This window comes from Carassius carassius, chromosome 29 (genome assembly GCF_963082965.1).
Source record: "Carassius carassius chromosome 29, fCarCar2.1, whole genome shotgun sequence".
NCBI classification, from domain to species: Eukaryota; Metazoa; Chordata; class Actinopteri; order Cypriniformes; family Cyprinidae; genus Carassius; species Carassius carassius.
In genome coordinates, this window is record NC_081783.1 from 11,112,664 (window position 1) to 11,134,031 (window position 21,368).

At 38.3% G+C, this 21,368-nt stretch overlaps 1 protein-coding gene across 1 annotated transcript in view; it reads left to right on the forward strand.

The window, feature by feature from the left end:
- The window catches only part of diaph2 (diaphanous-related formin 2), a 393,291-nt gene that overhangs the window by 20,506 nt on the left and 351,417 nt on the right, over nucleotides 1-21,368 (forward strand). Inside the window, exon 5 of the mRNA XM_059515857.1 lies at nucleotides 6,514-6,618. Within this exon, the coding sequence (XP_059371840.1) occupies nucleotides 6,514-6,618 (105 nt within the window). The remainder of the gene's footprint in view (nucleotides 1-6,513; nucleotides 6,619-21,368) is intronic.

Here is a 21,368-nt window from a genome sequence, read left to right on the forward strand (position 1 = left end):
GGGACTTGAGTGCTTTGCGCACTATGCAGACAGATTCCATTAACTGAGCATTGGCTAGACTTGACACTTGTTCGTTTTCGCCTCTGGGAGAGAATATACATTAGCTACCAAGCTTTTATATGCATGACTCTTCTCGCTAATTCTGTCATCAAGTGTGATATGTTGACAGCTGTCAATAGAGCATCCACCACATAGGATAGAACAAGCTACCGTTATGGATAGGGAGAAGCAGCACATTATTGTCTAAACAGTTTTATTTTACTTGCGATGAGGACTGAATGCAGTCTTCAGCCTACCTTTGAAGTTCCCGCTCTGTTTATCTGTACATAGACACACACTTCTTTCAATTCCCAAGACACCAAAACCGACAGGGCTGCTGCATACACTGGCCTCAATTGAACTCACGCTTGTTTTGGCCTAGACAAGTCAAATAACAAAATTTGGCTGCAGAACAATGGAAGGATTATTTCCCAGACAAGAAAAATGTTTGCTTTGTATTAGTTTTTTTTGGGGGGGGTCAGAGCTCTCCCCAACCTGCATCTGTCACAGCAGAGTCTGTATATGATGCTTTTTTTATTATTTGACTGTTTCTTTTGATTTATTGTCTGTAGATTGGAAACTCTGCCAATTTTGCAGCACCTGAGCAGAACTGATCTTCAGTGCCCATTTTATGTACTCTAAACTGCCTTCCAGGCTCCACGGTGAATTGTACACCTCATTAGGTTGATACCATACACATTGATAATTGAAAGGCGAAAAGGCTAAGGCGAAAGATTACTGTGCTCAAAGTAGAAAGATTACTGGGCTTCCCACCAGCCAAATTCTTCGACACATTTTTCAAAAGAGGCAGCATTTATGTGGAGAAATGGACTGCTTACCATCTGTGTGGTGAACAATTGCTCAATAGTCTTGTTCTGTGTGATGATTGCAAAGGCTTTCTATTGATATTTCTTTTTGCTTTCTAATCTGAATAAATTACAGCTACTTGATATAATATTGTTTGCAGGTCAGTACGATTTTTATATTTTTTTATATTTTTTATATCAAAGACATTACCTTACAAAGAACCTTACAAAAATAACACACATAGTTCATTATTACCTTTCAAATTTCGGGGTCAGTAAGATAATTTTTTTTTAATATTTTTGAAAAAAATGCTCAACAACAACTGCATTTATTCAACTAAAAATACAATGAAACCGTAATGTTCTGAAATTATTATTATCATTTAAAAAAATAATAATAATAATTAAAATGTATTTTAAAAAGCAATTTACTGAAGTTATGGCAAGCCAATCTGTGGCCATCTGCATTTAACCCATCCATAGTGGATACACACAGCAGTGAACACACATCCGGAGCAGTGGGCAGCCATTTATGCTGCGGCGCCAGTTGGGGAGGAGTTCGGGGTTCGGTGCCTTGCACCTCAGTTGTGATATTGCTGGCCCAAGACACAAACCCACAACCTTAGGGTTAGGAGTCAAACTCTCTATCTATTAGGCCACTACTTCCCCAACTCTTGCATGTTAGTGTATTCATTCATTCATTCATTTTGTAAATGAAAAAATAAGAAGTTGAGAAAGTTGTTGCCCCTTTGACCTATGTACAAAAGTATATTTTTGAAGCAGGTGGGGAATGGATCAAATTTAAATCATCATTTAAAAAAAAATAATAATAATAATTGTGTGCTGTAGCTACCATATAAAATACTGGGCATTTCGACACATTGCCTCAGGTTGGACATCAAACATTGTTGGTTCTTGTGTTTCTTGGGACCAGATATCTGATATCCTGATATCAAACATGGTATTTATATCTTTTGGTTTACTGAATTGTGGTCTTGAGGGAATCAGTTTCTTGGGCTTGCAAAGCAAGTAACAATTTTTAATGTTACAGTAGAAAATATTCAGGGATTCAGGGATGGCCAACTTTGATAATGATGAGGGCGAGCATTTTTTATCCTTTATACCAAGAGGCCAGATTACTAATCCACGTCCACACACCTTTTACATCCGTCTTACATCATTTCCTTCTTATATAAGGAAATTAAAGTATAACTAATGATAAAGTATGAACAATTTGTTTTTAAATATTTTATAAACAATAAATCTTGTACAGTTATGCTAATTCTGGACTGGACAGAAATATTACCCCAACAAGCCAATGTAAATATCTCATTTGCATTGTCTGTAAATTTGCAACAAACAAATATACAGAGGTCCATTTCTTTATTAGTGGCCTACAGAACATTCACATCTCTCTCTCTCTCTCTCTCTCTCTCTCTCTCTTAATCAAGAATTGTTTATTTTTGGTCCTAAATATTTAAAACAAAAAAAAATCTAAAGTTGTGTTATACAATTTCTTATATGGTGCAGCAAAATTTGGCAATCTGGTGTACAAGGAAAAATAAAGTAGAAGGGAGGGAAAATGTGGATGCTGTTCTGATGATGAGAGGGTTTATAAAGAAAAGACTAATTATGGAATATGCTTTCTATAGCCTCATTAATAATGTCAAATTTTTTTTCATGTGTGGGGTGTTGATAGTTTTTTATGTGAAGCTGATGATCAGGGAGATTTAGTGTTTAATTTCTTTTTTTTTTTTTTTTTAATTAATTTTTTTTTGTATGAGAAAATTGTAAATATATGTATGTTTGAATCGTTTTTTATTTAAAAATATAGGTCTTTTATGTTTTATTGAATTATTAAAGAAGACCTCAAACGTCTCTCTCTCTCTCTCTCTCTCGCTCTCTCTCTCTCTCTCTCTCTCTCTCTCTCTCTCTCTCTCTCTCTCTCTCTCTCTATATATATATATATATATATATATATATATATATATATATATATATATATATATATATATATATATATATATATATTTTTTTTTTTTTTTTTAAGAAAATGAATGAGTCAAAACTATCAATGATTATATTCATTTACAATTATTATCAATTTATTATTATTTTAAATTACATATATTTTAGTGTCTTAATTGTTTAGATTTTTATAATGCATTAGAGTTCTTTCCGGTCACTGCAGTAATGTGTTGCACTCAAGTTTATTCAGTAAAATAGTAGCCTTTTGATGTTTAATCATCGTATTGATCCATATAATCCATATTCGTCCCCAAAGACCTATAATTTAGATTTTTTTTGTACTATTTAAGATGCCTTAAATGTAAACAGTTTAACTGAATATGTTTTAAGGACCCGTGGAACCCCTAATAAGAAGTTAAGTGCAAAAAATTCTGTCATTCATTTAGCAAAAGCTTTTGTTGCCTATGAATTTGAGGCAAGTGCAACTCTGGCGTCCCCGCTGTTTTTGAGCAGTGGTGTGATGGCGATTTATTATATATTTCCAAACATATGGGTGTGCCCTTGAACCTGGTAAAAAGATCATCTGTTTACCATCTTGACTGGAAAATACTGTTTTCATCAGTTTCGTCAGTTTTTTATTTATTATTTGCTAATGTTTGTGAATGGTTACATAAGAGTGCATGTCCTACCACGCTGAAATTAATACAGGGAGCAGCCGGAAACTAGCGACCTCTCCTGGTTGGAGATGATATTAACATCATAAACTGAAAGCAATCTTTATGTGACTTGGTTTTCAAATGTTTTAAAATTGATCATCCAAGTCTAATATGATTCAGCAGGCTGTACTAAAAAGACAACCATGGGCCACCAGTTGCCAATCCCTGATATAGCTGAACAGTGTCCCTTGTCTAATTTTGCCTTCATGCTTACTTTTCACTAATGTTATAGTATTTTGGCGGATATTGTGTCTTTCTATAAAGCTTTAAAATGGTAGACCTAAGCCTATCTTACACTGTTTTCAATTGTTCTGTGCTTGTGATCAGATGGCCTGGTCATATGTAGAACTGAGTCATACAGCACATTTTCTGTAATTGCCTTGCATTCTCTGACATGGTGGGCTATAATCAGTTTGATTTGTTCATTTGTTTCAAATGTTTGCACCAATCTTCCACCCGCCAGAGACTCTTGGCCCTCCATATTTTCTTGTTGCGTTAGTAACTGCCTGTCACTCACATAACCTCTCAATTGCTGTTTTTGTTCTCAAGATAGCGGAACATTAAACCTGGGCTTCAATTTGCTGCTTGACAAGCCAGGCAGGTTTACAGGCCTGAAACATGTTGCACAGAACGGAACTGGTTTTTTTTTGTATTGAAAGCATAATAATCATAATGAAACAATTGAGCGAAAAACGCATTGGTATTCCAGCCGCAATTGACATTGAGGTTATGAATCAGCTCAGTTGGTCTCCATATAGAAAAGATTCATGAGCCACAAAACAAAACCACATTCAGCCTAATACATGAAGCTGTGGGAGAGCTTTTATACTTGCGTTTCCCTCCTGCATGCTCGTTGTGCATGTATGTATTGATTCACATCATCAGTGTTCAGGCTAAATTTGAGGTCATTGTTCAATATACAAACTTGAAGCATTGACCGGATGCAAATAAATGAGCCAGCCCTAGCCCCCCCAATATACACTTTAATGCCAGTGGGCAGATCTCTCAGATTGCAGTGCAGTGCATGGCTCGGTGCAAGAAAAATAAGGGCGCACTAATGTGGTCAGTCATCAAAGGGCTCTAGTAAACACAGGAGCTCTTCGACAAATGAAAGCCCTGGCTCTTTGATGAAGGGGGTTAGTGGCCATGGCCCCAAGCATATTATATTCTCGCCTTAATGCGCGCATGAGGAGAGAGAGCCAGTGTCGCCGTCCTTGCCATTGTGTGTGCATGTGCGCAGCTGGACTCAAGGCCTGATAAAAATGCACAGCGGTAAATCCTTTCATGAGCTGGGTAAAAGTGTGTTAAGACATGGGTGAGGGCTCTTAACGTGCCTCTCTTGCTGAGAAACAGCGCTGGCAGGATGTGACATGCCAGCTCCTCCGGTTTGCATCATCATTCAGTCAACCGCAGCTATTCCTCAAGCACTATTAACATTCAGATAGACAGAGATGCGGCTGGTCCAGAGAAGGACTCTGGGATTGATGAGATCAGAACGTTACCCCTGCAGTTGCAATCAACCCCCCCCCCCTCACCCACTTCTCTTCATCTTCCCTCCCCAAACTGTTCTTAGGGAGCATTTGGTCAGATGCCCTTTCTCCATTATTCTAGCTTTTTTGGGGGACATCCGATGTACTTTTGCCTTCTGTTGAATGTACTTTAGCTATTGGGTATATTTTGCTAGATGCACTGAAATATCCGTGGCGGCGTAATTGTGACAATCCTGTTCCCTTTCTTCCAGATTGATGGAGAAATAGCTTCTCCTTGAACTTTTGGCTCATATACGCCGCTGGACTCTCAAAAGTACATTTGGCTTATTTTGATTTATGGCACTTTGACTAATAAGTCTTCTTTCGGCTGTCCTTACAGACCTAAGCGGATTGCTTCTATTCTGGAGAAGTCTTCAGAAGCCCACCACAAAATAACCCAATTGACCAAGATCAAACATGAAAAATTATGCCTTTTTGTATTTTTTTTTACTCTGGGAAACTTGGCCACTCTCCACAACAATTTAAAGTGAGAGATAGATATACTGATTCCCATTTTCCTGGCACTTCTCCTCTGTGCCCTTGGGAGATCAGACTCGCATCCCGTACACACCGTATTCTTTTATTTTTAATGGTCTGTATTGTTAGTTTTATTGTTCCTCTGAATGACTTTATGAAGTTTCCTTGGCACTGAGATTAATAGAGTTTCAAGTTGGAGTATAAAGAAAGCAGACTCAAATTGCAGCTGAAGAGAAAAAAAGGCACTTATTTATACCTTTGCATCAGTGGATCTGGCTGCTTGCATAAAAGGAATTAATTATGCCAGCCCTGGCCTTTGATTTAATAATTCCAAGCTTTGAGGACATAATTAATTATGATGGGTAAATCATACTGGAGAGCGGGAACTGGATTAAGGAGCCAATTAAGATGCCACATCAACAGGGCTCACTGATTCATTAAAGGCCTTGTTTTACGCAAGGGGAAACGAAGAGGAGAGAGACAGTGGCTTGATGTAAAACTACTGAAATGTTCATCTCTGAAAAGATGTCCTTCACTTTATCACCAATTCAGTGGATGTGCTATTAGCCACATGTAGCAAACGCACAGAGTAACAGTTTTCAGACATGGCTTTTTTTGGTCTCATTTGAATGCATAGAAGACACAGTCCCTTTTCTTTTCACCAGAGGGCAGCATGGCTCCATAGAAATACAGCCTGGGTGCATCTCTGGAGAAAGACTCTTTGTGCACATACAACGTCTCCTTGACTTGTCATGGAATTGATAAACATATCTCAAGGATTCATTACTCAATCTAACCTAGCTCTATAGGACAGTGTCCTTACTGTGGTCATGAATGTGCAGTGAGAACAATTTTCAGAGTTTATTTATAAAAAATAAAAAAAATGAGCTATGTTTCGATATTTTGCATTAAATTTGATATTTAATATGATACATTTATTATAATATATATTTAACATATTTTTATTTGCGTCTACAGGAGGACATGAACCTGAATGAAGAACGCAAGGCCCCCCTGCGAGAGAAGGACCTGAGCACTAAACGTGAGATGGTGGTCCAGTACATTTCTGCAACAGCCAAATCTGTAAGTGCGCCACAAAACACGGGTCAGCCGGTCTTAGAAAGAGAGAAACAGACATAGGAGAGAGTGGGGATGAACCACATGACGAGACACTATGGAATAATGAGCTTAACCTGATCTGCTTTCTGCCTGCTCTTGCTAAAGCCCCAAATCTTTGATTGCTGCCTCCTTTAGCTCTTTTTTTTATTATTATTTATTCTTATTTATTTATTTGGTATTTTTCTCCTCTCACCTTTTTTTTTTATTCTGGGTGCTTATCAGGCTGCTTTTGTTGTATTGCACTTTCCAAAAGCTTCATATTGCCGGGGATCAAGTTTTCATTAGAATTTGGTACGCATTACTGTCTCTGCTCGGTAAGCTGAAACATGGCTCTTTCATCACCATAGATGAATAAAGGCTAGAACTCCACCGCCTCTCGGGGTAATCCAAGGCTTTCGAGGCGAATTCTCTTCATTCCCTTTATGAAGTAGGTCCTGCCGTGGTTAGACTCCACGTAAACACCACGATCCCCTTCACCCGCTCTGCCACTGGCTCCTCCGGCTGGCCTTCAGCATCCGTTTTCATTAGCTTTCCTCCCGGCTATGATAATTAATCAGCATTATTAATAATGATGATAATCAGAGATGATTGAATTCTGCAGCAGGCTCATTGTCAGCCCTGCGAGCCTGGCATGAATTGTGAAATATGATTCACATATTAGTATTGTAGTCTCAAAGCGGGAAGTGGGGAGGAGGGAGGGGGTTCCTGTCTCTCTGCACCCCTGGAGCCCCCTCAGCACCACCAGAGGCACTCACCAGCAGCATGTCACTGTGGAAGCTGTACACAGCGATCTCTGACAAGCGAGGAGGAGGTTTGGAACGTGTGCTCTGCATTCTAGGAAAGAGATGTGCTTTTATGTGATAAGAGATGTTTACCACAGGCACAACACACTTTTCCCTGTAATGCTCAACTCTAGCACCCAGAGATCTCCTCCTCCTCCTCTTTTAAACATTCAGCTCAAGCTACTAACCAAGCTATCTGCATACCTGTGATTTTGTGGGAGCCTTTAATAAGCCTTTTTCAAATTATATTACTGTTTTATTTTTTTAAATATGCTGCTTTAAGGCAATGCTATTATAGGTGGGGGGAAATCTTTGATTATTTTAAAAGTGTCCTTGTCTTTTATGATTTTTGATATTTATGAGTCAAAGAGCGTTAATGGCTCTTTTTTGATGACAAACATTTGAAATCAACATGAATTGGAATCTGTATCCGTTTACTTCTGCAGTGTGACATCTTTCTGAGTGAAACAGAAAAGAAAAAGCAGTAGGATTGCCTCTATCCATTTGAATTGTTTTGCATCATAAAAACTGGTTGGAGGGGAGAGATTGAAAAATTGGTGAAGAATTAAATTGGAGAAATGTTATTCAGGGTTCCCACAGTCATCCAAATACAATTATATTGTAAAACTGTATTTTTGGGGAATAAAGATGGAACATTTTAGTAGTTTTTTTTTTTTTTTAACTGAGCTGTACTCAGCTCTACAATGTTTTTATTGGCCATAATTTGCCATTCTGTTGCTAAAAACATTGTTCAGAAAGCGCAGAAAAATATTGGACATTAGTTTAAATTACTTTGGTTATTTTGCTAAAAGACTTTTTTTTTCTGAATTTAGTGTACTTAAATTGTGCAGAATAATACCAAGAATATGTATTGAGAAAATAAATGGGTCGATTTTGATTCCATGTTGACTTTAATAATGTTTACAAATTTCACAGCTCTCAGACGCATGAGATGGCAGGATCTTTTTTTTTTTGCTGCAAGTGTTTTTTTCACTTGACTAATGTAACTAAAACCTTCACATTTTGTTCATCTTCCAGAGATCAATCTGCGAATGCACTTTCTTTGTATATTGAGTAGCTACCAAGGGTGTTTTCGAGTTGCACTGACTAATGCTTACACGCGAACACTGACACACGTCCAGAGAAAGCCACTCCTGTGCTGTCCGTCTCTGACTGCACTGGGTCAGTGTCCTCTCTTTGGTTTGCGAGTGGGAGTAATTAAGTGGTGGTCTGGTGGTAGAGGAGGCCCGTGGTCTCCGCTTAAGCCGCTGCAGATGTAATTTAGCAGGGGTGAGCGGGGCCAAGAGCAGACAGCACGGAGACGGCCTCTGCACACCTCCGCATTAATAACCCAAACCCGTCTAAATAAAAGAAGGGAGAGGAGAGTCCATCCATCCCACTTAATCTGCTGCTATCTCCCCGAGTGTGCCGATCTGCCTACAGTAGATTGTGTTTCAGCACACAGCTTTACAGAGCAAATATTAGTGGGAAAACAAACCCATCCGATCCATTCCTGTCGCAGCCTGCCTTCCTGCCTGTCTGTGTGCGGCAGACTCCCACAGCTCCTGCCTGGCAGGAGGGCAGAGCGATGAAATAAAAGAAGGACGGAAGGATAAAGAAGTTTCACACCAGCGATGTCTGTCCTCTTTGATAGCTCAGATATTATTGCTCGGGTGACACAAACTTACAGCTCCCATGGATCACAGCTCCTTTTATTATTTACAGCCAACACCTCTTTCCTTGGAACACATTTGTGCATGCTTTTATTATATTATACGATCACACCATTTTTGTTTGTTCACACTGAACATTTCTGAATAGCTATTTGCCAAAATGTGATATATAAAATGCATGTTTATTAATATAATTAATATTAATAATTGTTAAGTCTTTTGCATGACTTTTTAAAAAAAATTTTTTTTTAAAGAAATTAGCATTTTTGTCTTGGAGGAAGCCACTTGAATCCTTCAGCAGGCAAAACTAAGAGCCCTCACCACACTTTCCAGGGGGTCTCAGTAGGAGACTTTTAAATGATTGCCACCACAAACTAAAATGTAAAGGCAAAGTGCCTTTGCATTTAAAAACCCAAATACATACTATATAAATATTTAAATACATAGTCCTCACAGAAAGCTAATGATGTTTTTGCATATATTTTAAAAAGCATTCATTTTATTTAGTACTTACCACATAAAGCTGTTTGGCATGACATAAATATTTACATATATTAAACAAAAATAATGGCTGTATTTTATTTTTTTCTGTGATCCTATGTAATCAGCCTTTGCTTGGGAAGGTGGCACACAATATTAAGAATCAAGGATGTGTAGCTTTTAAATAATAATCTTAAAGATACTATTTTGATTTGTGGAATAAGTAAATATCTTTTATCATATTGGTAAGAGTTTACCCATCTTGGTTTTTACAATGCTAAATAATTTTCCAGGGAGTATGTAACCTGAACATAACTATAAACCACATACAGTGAAAACCAATGTTGCCTTGACGCTCTGTGGACGTCCTTGACCATTAACATTTCATGAAATGCTTTCTCACTTTTTCAGTCTCTGACAGGTGTGTCATTGTCCTCACGAGTGCCAAAGCATGTCTACAACTAACACAGTCGTTTCTCTCTAGCTCTGTCAGTGTCATGAAAAGCTTTGACTTTGCTATACTGATTTGCTCTTAAATGAAATGATTCATGTGAGGAGCAGAATGTGTCGAGGCAGGGTCTTTGAGGGGGGAGGAAAAGATGTCTTACCCAGGATCATCACCTGAACATTGTCAATACTGTGGTATTACAGAGACTTGGAAATGGAACGGAATCTTAATTACAGCACAAGTTCTAGTAATCATTCATGACAGTTTTTGAGCGATGAACTGATCCCGTCTAGGATACAGGAGCTAATAAATAAATAACTAAATGAATAGATTTGCATCATGGAGCATTTGATGGTCATGAGAAGAGCTGGAACGAGGATATAAATACCCATCTCTTGATAAGATGACATTCTTCAGAAGTTTGTTTACAGGAGCTACTTCATAATAGAGCTTCTTCATAATTAGCATATTACATGACTGCCTAATTCTGCATTGCAACAATTACCATCATCTGTTTTTTTTTTCTCTCTCTCAATGCTCTTCAGGAAATTGATAGCATTAATACCACAGTAAAGTGACAATGAGGTGTTGTTTTGTGAAATTTGTGTAAATTGATGTTAGCAGCAGCTTTTCCCCTCAGGCTCCTCCCTGACAGTTCTCTATGTGGTTTCAAGATAATGTCTGCTCTTTTGATCAAGCTGCAGTAAAAATACAACATTTATCAAACCCAGCCAAACATGGCACGGTGCTAACAATATTTGGCAGCCGTCCAGCACGTCTGGTGATGGCAAAATCAGGTGACTTTTTGTTTTGGGTCAAGACGATTCATTTGAGGATATTTACTTGGAATATGGAAAGTTGGACTTGAAAGTAGCACTCCATTACTCAAGAAGTTATCACTGTCAAAATTGACGGTATTATAGTCATAAACCTTGATTTAAAAAAAATGGTTGTGGGAGATTGTTAAAAACAAAAAGAACAGATCTGAAACTTTAGAAACTACTGCCTTCGGTTTTGTATTACTGAAGAAGTGAGAATAATTCTCGTTTGAGATTAATCTGTTTTTACATTAGTTTTAGTTGTCTGCTCTCAGAAAAAAAAAAAAAAAAAAATCTAGATATTCAGCCTAGCAATTGTCACATGGCCGGGTCAAAAAGAATCATGCTGACTTTGTTGAACTCTTGAGTTATGATGTATAATTTGACACTTGATAGAAAGTGCCAGTGACATTTGATTGATTTTTGGCCTATGGAGGCATTTTAGGAGACCAACTGCTCATGAATAAAATAACACATTTGGGTTAATTTTGTAAAAAATCTTCTAGATTCTTACAAAATTTAATTTGCGGGACGATGCCCTCTGGATATTTGTATTGCCTGTCAAAGATGCCTTTAATATAGAAACTGCTAGATTGTCATGAATTAATGATTTGCGGATTGGAAACAATAGATTTTTGAAGTGGGGCATTATTTTATATTCTTTAAAACATGTCATTTTAGCATCAATCGCCAGACGTCTTTTTTGTTTCTCTGCAGTCGTTATGTAAAACCAATGAGCGACCAGAGAGCCACTGTTAAAAACTCGATCAGCGATTAACTCATCATGATCCTTATGTTCCAAGCAGTCATCAAAATAGCAGACATTGTCTTTAGTGTCCGTCTGAACCCTCTCTCTCCACCCTGTTAAGTTGTGTGTAATTCTCAGCTGAGTAGGCAGCATAGCAGAGAGGGCCAGTGTGCAAGTAATTTAAGTGTAAGCTCTAATACTTCAGCTGCATAGTACCAGAGAGATTCTGGCCTACTAATGATTGTGCTGTTTGTGTCTTTTTGCACATTAACTACCCTCCGCTGACCGCTGCATGCAGATAACTGGGAGCAAAGTTGCGGTAAGTAGCAAAATTATTTATTCGCTTTTGATTTGTTATTGTGCAATCTCTCTGTCTTTGCTGTGTTTCTCTCTCTTCTTCTTTTTGTGTTTTTTTGGAAATATCTAGAAAAGTAATTCCTATTAGCATTAGTATAGTTTATAGGCTATAATTTGAAAAAGTTCTGTATTTTTTTCCCCCTCCCAATCCCTGCATGTAAATTGCACATTTAGAAATGATTGATTTCTCAATTGTGCTTTCCGAGAATAAACTAGGACCTTTTTTGTTAGTTTAAGCAGTTTTTCTTTGAAATGGATCACTGCCTAACAGATATTAGCATTTAAATATTGTAACACCAGGGATGAGCAATAGTTTTTAGGCAAATAATCATAATCTGTGATCTAATCTGTTTATTCTAATGTTCTGTATCTAAATGGGTTTCATCGTGTTCATTCTTCCCCCCCAGACAGCGTTCTGAGAATGTAGCACTTAATTAGATTTTCTCACACACACATTCCATGTTGATTGAACAGCGGAAAAGATATTGAGTGTACCCCCACCCCCGTCCTATAAATACGTTCTATTTTGCAGTGGGACGTTCAGCACAACCCATTTGCAAAACCATGTCTTTGTCCCAGTCACATTACAGCATGTCACTATTGTTTCTGAAATGTTCATAGCTGCTCATGTTGTTATTGTCACTTACTTTCGCCCCTCGCCCCCCACTTTCTCCAAAATGATGGTTATAATCTTTATAAATATATACTGTCTGGGCGATGGCAATGTTTCCTCATTTCACAGTTCCGTAATGCTGTAATTGCAGACTGGCTTCTACTATTTCTCATGTAGTGCGGTCCCATAGCCCATATGAGGCTGCTTGTTATTTGTTTTATTTTATTTATTTAGAAGGGCTCCGTTATTGCCTCCGCAAGTGTCACTTGTCATTTAAAATGCTGTTTTATTGTGTTGCCGAAGCTATGAGAAAGGCCTGTAGATGTACGTGAGGAAGCTTGAAGATAAGGTAGCACAGGTAAATGTTGTTATTTACAATACAGCAATAAGCTGCCGCAACAGACTCATTTATTTGTAGCGAAATGGCCCGTTCCATCAATGCTCTCATGCCACTTGGCATAGAATTGTGCGTCTAGTGATTTTTCTATAAACTGTCAGCGATAAAACATGCTCGATGCTGATGAGCGTGGAAGTAAGTTTTGAATGTTGCATCACTTCTCAGGATAGAGCAGGAAGGTTACTCTGGGATTGTCTCTATTGAAGAACTGTCTGACAGCGTGCACCACAAACAAGTCCACTCATTTAGAAGTTTCTCACAGTTCAGAGGTTCCTGTACTCCCTGCCATTCCATCTGACTTTTGCAAGCACTTCCTGTGGATGGGAGAGTGTGAGGGCTTGCAGGGAAGCTGTCAGCTCTTTCATTCTCCTTGTTTCTGTTTCTCACTTTCCCAATATCCCATCTTTATTGGGCTTTATTGTGGAAACCACATTCAGTGGGGCCAAGATGACGCCCTCTCACTGGGTAGATTGCCATTTCCACGCTGTCAGTGTGGTTTGGAGGCAGACTGACCAGCCTAAACCACGGCCCCCCTTAGGGATGAAATTTCTCTGGCATGCTCTCACAGGGCTCAGATTCTCTGGTCAGCATGTCCGTATGCTGCTGAGTCACATGCAGTTTTGTATTAGCGCAGCTTGATGGTGATGATGATGGTGACCCAAGGGGGTGTAGGCGTACCCGCCGCCCCTCTACAGTGTCCGATTGATCAGGGTTGTTGGTGCTTTGATTGTCAGGCTAGGGATGATAGATTGTGTGTCAAAATGGCCACGTTTTTATCTGTGTGAAATTGATGAACCCCTATGTGAGGGAATGGAAGACTGCGACTCCCGGTGCTTAAATAAAGCACAACCAACACACAAAACTGAATCAGCGATTGGCCCCGTAGACTGGTCCACCGTTACCTGTTAAGGTCACATGACTTGACCTGCAAAGCCTCTCCGGACCTCAGGAGGAGATCAATAATCACACAGTCAGCCCAGAAGTTAGGAAAGACTGTCTGTTTCCACGGAAACATGGCGACACGTTCAGAGTTGTGGGCACAGGGAGAGAGTGGAGCCACTGAGACCTCAGGGACTGGAGTCTGCTAGGGCTGTTAAGAGTTCAGCCGCTCTCTGAGGATCCCTGGTATTGTCGGCGAGAGAATAATGGACAAAGCTTGTATTTTAGAAATGATTTAGCTGCTTTTCACATGGGACAAAGACTTGGCCCTTTATCGGGTGAAATGCCATGGATTTTACCGTCATGTTAAAGTGTGTTAAGTACTTAAATACTCTCTTTGGAACCAGAGGGCCTTGAAAAGCATATGTGAAAAAGAGCAAAACCTTGGCGAAGAAATATGACTTTGCTATTGGTTTTCCATCAGAAGTTTTATTGAGATGTTTTATTTTTTATTTTGCACAACACAAGGTTTACCGCTAGTATCCAGGATTTTTATACAGTCTGAAATTATGCTAATTTAAATTGCTGGTGTGTTTAAGTCTTAGAATGGTCATAGTTGCGAGTTGACCATACACAAACTTCACAATAAAGCCATAAGTTACAATACAAGTGGGAAAACACTGAATTTTATTAAGCCCTGAGTTTACAATTTGCAGTCTTGTTAGTTAGAAAGTATGTTAAAATGGAAATATTGTTTACAACAAACCTAGCCTAATTTATTTATTTTTTCCTATTGTCTTTGCTTTGTGCTGCATTATGTGTAACGTTGAGTATCCTAAACATGATTTCTGTGTCTTTTGTTGGATGCAACACAGTTCTCTTTTAGACTGACTATTCTCTCTCTCCCATCGCTTCTCCTTCCTTGCTTTTTTTGTCTCCCCTTTGCTTCTTTATAGTACACAGAATTTATATTCCTTAGCAAATTAATAACCTTGGCATTTGTGTGTGGGCACCATTTTTTTCATGGGTAGACTTTATACCCAGTATATGCCTGATCTAAGGCTCATCTCTACCATGGCTGTACGGAGTCATTGTAAGCACCTGTTAAAAGGCTTTTCTGCAGTGAGGGTGCACTGCGTCCTATTTCACTCGCTCTGCTTTTAGCTGGCACTAGCCAGGATCTGTGGAGAGGGCCCTTTTTAACTATGCTATGGGTACACACCAAAAAAATAATCGGGCTGATTTTGGCCGATTTTCCCTCTTCTGACAATCCTAGCCATGTCCCAATTATCTTGATGGTTCTACAGATTATCTTATCAGATTTTCCCTTGGTGTGAGGTGTATTAAGAGTGTCTGAACCTGATCGGAAGAACGCCGGAGCCGCTCCGATCGGGAATCGTAAATATTCAACATGTTTAATATTTACGATCAGAAATCCTGATGTGTGGGGGGAACCCCGAGGAAAAACACGCGCACGCTCTGGAGATTATCACGTGAAACGAAACCATATATAATCAGGAAGCGAATGATCATGTTGTTAAAAAGCGATGTAAGATCTGATAACAATTATTTAACGTTTATTTAATAAGGCAATTTCAAAGAAAATAAGAGCTCTTTTCCAAGAGAGAACTGAGAACAAAAATTATATATATATATATATATATATATATATATATATATATATATATATATATATATATATATAATATAAAAAACATATCTGTGTAATTTTGTGACCATTGCTCACCTCTAGCTCACTCTGTAACGTGTACAGACCATGTCCCCGCCGTCTCCACGACTTCACCCAAACTCTTTTCTTTTTTTTTTTCTGTGAAAATCATTCCAAACACTATCATTGCAATTTCTTCCTGCATATCGTCCGCAATGCTTATTCTGAAGTCTCACGAGATTTCCTGTGTTCACAGTCAAGACTCTGGTTGAAAATCTGCTCGTGTGTGGTGTGCTGTCTTTGTCACATCCTGGCACACCACACACTATAGGAGCAAAACGGTTAATTCTAGTATTTTTTATCCTCATGTTTGTGGTCTATCACATCTTGCAAATCCTATAAGATGTAAAAAATCTTTTGGTGTGTACCCAGCAAGTTTGAATAAAAGCAAGGACAGCCCATCCCCACCAACTCTGCCTCAGTCTGAAAGTCTCTTTGTTTCAGTTTGGCAATTGATGATTGTGTACTGGAGGCTGAACTGATTTAATAGGAAGTCTTTTCAAGCACCAAGGACGTGTGCCCTATGGAAAAAATAAATCCAATAAACCATTTGGTTCCTGTTCATAATTTTTACAGATATATTTTAATTAGGATGAAGGAACTGTGCTGAAAGAATATGTGTTCAGTTTGATTGTTTTGTCCTGTTGATTTTTATTTTTTATTATTTTATGTGTCAGTAAGTGTCAAGTCAGCACAAGGACACTGATGACGCATTTGATTTAACAGCAGATAATTTAATTTTAGTTTAAGTTTATGTGCTTTTGTCTTTTTTTATTGGTCATTTTATTATCATTTGTTTTATTTATAGAACTTCAGTTTAAACTTTTGTTAATTGACACATTTCTAATTAAAGTTGCATCTAATATTTATATTTTATTTTATTTATATTATTTATATTTAGCATTTATCATCTGCTATTGAAACAATGTGGGCTATCTAAAGTAATCTTTTAAGTTTTTTTTTTTTTTTTAAAGAAAGTGAGAATAGCCAGTGTAAAATAAATAATTGTTTTGGGTGTTTGCCATAGTGTTGCTATGTGGTTGCTAAGGTGTTTTGAATAATTTTTAATACGAATAGTCGACCGATATGGTTTTTTTGACAGCCATTGCTGATATCTTGGAAAGCAGGGAGGTCGATAGCGATATAAAGCAGATTTGTGTGTGTGTGTGTGTGTATATTTTTTATTATTCATATTTAAGAAATTTGAAATAATTTGACAATGGATTAAAGAATGTGTAAAATAAACATACTTATTCTTTAGATGACAAAGTATTTTTCACTAATAAATAAATACTTAAGAAAATTATAATTAAAAAGGATGTAACCACTGTAAACAACGGCACTTATTCTGGGAAGTTTGTGTGCATTGGGAATCATATTTTTCAAATAAAGCCAAGGTAACACTCATTTCACATACAGCACACAGTGAAAATGACAGTGGGTGAATGCATAAAGCGCAGCATAATTTGAAATCACATTTAAAGTTTAAAGCATTCAATTAACATGGGGCGACCGTCACACAGAGAACACGTGATCATGCTGGATAAAAATGCACACTTCAAAATCTCTCAGCTGGATTGGTTTGCAAGGTTTGTGAAATTACATATTCATTAGTCAGTCAAAGATTGTTTAAATGAAATAAATGCATATTTGCTTAATGCTGATGGCAAACGAGAAAGTATTATAATGTTTGCCTTTCTATTACTAATAATATAAAAGCAATCGTTATAATACTTTTTGTATACATTAATTCTTTTAACTGTTCTATCTGATTATTAGACAGACTTCTATTCGTATTAGACAGAACTGTTTACAATGACAGTAAACGAGAGAGAGTGTGTGCACTCAGGCGCTGCCGTCAAAATAAAAGTCCGGTGCGTCATCGAACACCTCGGCCAAGCAGAAAAACTTAACAGCCGATGCGATTATTTAAGAAATGCCAAATATCGGCAGATATATCGGCCTTGGCGATATATTGGTCGACCACTAGTTAATACATTATTAAATGGTTGCTAGGGTGTTCTGGTTGGTTATGTGGTTGCGTATTGCCCAAGCCGGACAAGAATCTGAGACTCAATGATATTCTGGTCTTTAGATATATAGCACCGGTCTCTTCCTTTGTGTAAATTTGTGTTTTTTTCTAACAGTTTTATAATCTTTTAGTTGAAAATTGTAAGTCTGATTTCTTAGAAAAGTAATTGCACACCTCTTTTGAGGTATCATTCATGCCTGCAGCACTAACGGTTGGGGAACGAGTTATGAAGTTTAATACTTAGCAGTATAATAATTTTTCTTACTTTAGCAAACAAATAATGTGCTGATAGAAATTAATTTGCAGTAATAATTGAGGTAGGAGTCAAAATAATTTTCTGCAGTAATTGACAACATGTCACGGATGCTGTCAAGAGAGCTTAACTTTAAAATCCCTGCAAGTTAATGGAATAGCAGCAGATATGTTTGTAATTGACCTATAAGGCTGAGTCATGTTATAATACTAGTCCTTCTCAAGCTATCAAGGTCTTTTATTTCTGCCCCTTTTGTCTCTGTTTCATCATAGAAGCTACTCAGACGCTGCATCTAGGATCCCAGGGTTCATCTCTGAGACCTGTGAATTTCAGTTTTGTTTGCATCTCCAAGCTCAGGCATATTGAAGTTTCTTGGGGTTGAATTTGGATTGACACTAGCACAATATTCATCGCAACACCTAACCTCATCTCCATAACCACAACCATGCATACAATTTTGATGGCATTTAATCAAGTGCTAATATAGAAATGTCAAGTATGATACAATTGATTTACCTTTAATACTATTTCCAGTCCTTTCTGTATTTCAGTGACCCTGTCTGGGTTTGTTGATTTCATATGGGAAACGGCAGGACTTAAAGGTAGCGTTTATTAGATCAAACCTTAATATAAAGCAGGCATACAGTTTTGTTTTTTGTTTTGCTTTTAAGCTACTCTTCATGATAGCATACACTAATAAATGCACTTCCAATGTCAGTCAGACAGTTTGACATGCTCTCTCTCTTCGTACTTTATATCACACACAAGCTCTCAGAAGTCTTTTGTAAGTCATGACAGGGAATGCATATACACCAGAAGGACAAATGTCTTGTCATATAGGACACGCAGCCTAGAAAGTGTGTAAAGAATTGCGACCTGATAGACTGGCCGCGTATGTCAATATCAGCTCCCACTGGTGACAGAAAAGGTCTCATTGCCTTCTGACTGACTGCTGCATTATGCCACGTGGCCCTTCCTTTCAATGGGAAATAAACAATCAGCGCTCCTGCCTTCAAAAGAGGGGAGCGGGATGTCATTATGATCAAGAAAAGATGAAAGGGAGCCAGGAGTGGACATGGTGTCCTCGTATTAAAAGGAAAAGAGATGGGCCCTGTTTGTGTGTAGGCGTGTTTGCTAGATTGTATGCCACTTCTGTATGAGAGGAGCCCATTTGGTGTTCGTCTTTGCGACTAGTGCAATATATTCCCTTATCCTGCCTCGATTCTCTTTTTTTTCCTTCCAGTGGTCAATCGGATCACCCTCCATCCACCTAGATGTTATTATTTTCTTTCGTCCTGCTCTCATCTCTAAATGTGCGAGATGGGACTTGCATGATTCTGTGTCATTTTGAAGTCAGAATATCTGGTAATGGTTTGTCCCGTCAACCTCCTTGACCACCTTTCAACACCGTTTCCTCACGTTCTTGCCCTTTTCAAGCCTTAGATGTGATGCATTTATAGCACATAGCATATTTTTACCACAGCCTTACCGAAGACATCAGTGTCATCACTTTAGCTGTACGAGTCCTGCTTTGCTCTTTTATCTTAATGAAAGAAGGAGCTTTGTAGTCTGTTTTTCTTTCTCAAAGTTACCTCGTTAACTTTGGGGTGCTTGGGTCTGGCACATGCTGCATGGCTTCTGGACAGCTCTTTTCTTACAATTAGGGTGGTCGGTAAAATAATTTATTTTGAACCAACGCCATGGCATGACCATAGTATGGTCACATTTAATTGTAAGTGTAGACAGCTCGGGAGCTGTGCTTGGAGAACAGTGTGTTTTGACTGCTCACGACTTTCCTCTTCGTTTTATTTCTCTGCGTTTATTCCAGCCTTGAACTAATAAAAAGCTATCTTGTTAGCTTATTGGGTAGGAGTCAAAGAGATGCTGAACTAGTGTCATTGTACCTGGTTGATTACATCACTACAGTTTTCCCTTGCTTAAAATCCCGTCGTCTCCTTCCGAGACTCCCTGCAGCCCCATCAGCAAATCACAGCACTAATAAGGTGTGGCGCTTGTCTCATGGCTGCACATTTTATGGTCGTCATCCTTGGACGCTCAGCAGTGAACCGTCATTATCTGCTCATCAAACATACTTTAAGCAATTCCCCAAATGGCCTAGCTTAACAATTTGTGGTTTGATCAAGGATGGGTCACAAACCGTTTAGTCTGCCTTACACTTTTTCTCAAGGGGGCTGTGGAGAAATAAACCCTTCAAAATGGCTGCGTTTTAGTTTTATTTGTTCTTGATTGTGTTCCCTAAATGTCAGCTTTTCCTGGTAGTTTTTTTTCTTTATGCTTTGTTGAGTGTATTTATAGCAGACACGCTGTTTGCACATTCTCCGTTATATCTTGACATGTATGTGTATAAATCCATATGATTAACTGTCTATTGCCAGAGAGACTACAAGTTGGAGGAGACCAAGATGGTGCAGTGCATGTCTTGAGAATAAAAATAAAAAAAGCCACTAGATGGCAGTCAGTATCTTTAAAATAAAGTTCCACAGCAGTTTTTGTGTGTGAGAGATGGAGAAAAAAGACACATTGTTGCCATGGAATTGACCTAATGGGTTTTTCGCAGACCTGCACAGCACAGTTTCTGGCTACAATGCCATTTGTTAGAGGTTTGATCTTTAAAGAGGGGAAGTAACTGAAACCTTCCAACAGTATTCATATGGACCTTGGCTAGATCAATACTTTATTTTTTTTATTTTTTAATCTCCAATGTACATTCTTGTCTTTTTTTATTTTTTTATTTTTTTATTTCCTGAGTTGAAGGGGTGTTGACAGACCCCCGTTTTCCCCCTTCTAGCTCCTGGTCTTGGAGATGGACGTTTGGTGGCTCAAGCTGCCTCACCCCTCATCGGCATCCTGCTTATGCAATTACATCTGAATAATTTATATTGGCGCCTCTGGTCTCATCATGTCATAAAACGTAGTGCTGACAACACATTGTCAAGCTAATTCCATTCAACTAGCCCTTCTTGAAGTAACGCATGTTCATGCACAGTCTAACTGTACTGTTTGTAAGCCTCTTCTCATCTCGTCTCTTACCCAGTTTTTTTTCCCACCCCTCCACCGTCAGTCAATGACAGAATGGTAGAGGTGTTTCTTTCTTTCCCTCTCTCATCCATATATGCTGTCCCTCCACCTTTCTGTGGTTCCGGTGCTCTGTCCAACACTACCCATAAATTTTTACATTTTGCCATATGCTATTGCTTCTTTCTTTGGGTGGCTCTGCCAAATGCTTCTGAATCAAATAAGGACACATATAAAGTCTAAATACAAATACAGATTTAGTCTCACACAGATCAGATCTGTAGATGGAGTCGGACCACTTGTGGTGAGATGTGACAGAAACTCAGTGACAGTTTGTCAGGTTAATGCACATGATGCTTGGGTGAATAAAACAGACTGAGCATCTGGTGAGCTGTTACCATGCTTAACAGATGACATTAGTTACGTGGAAGTTGCTGTAAATTGACTTGAGGTTGTTTCAATTTAACAT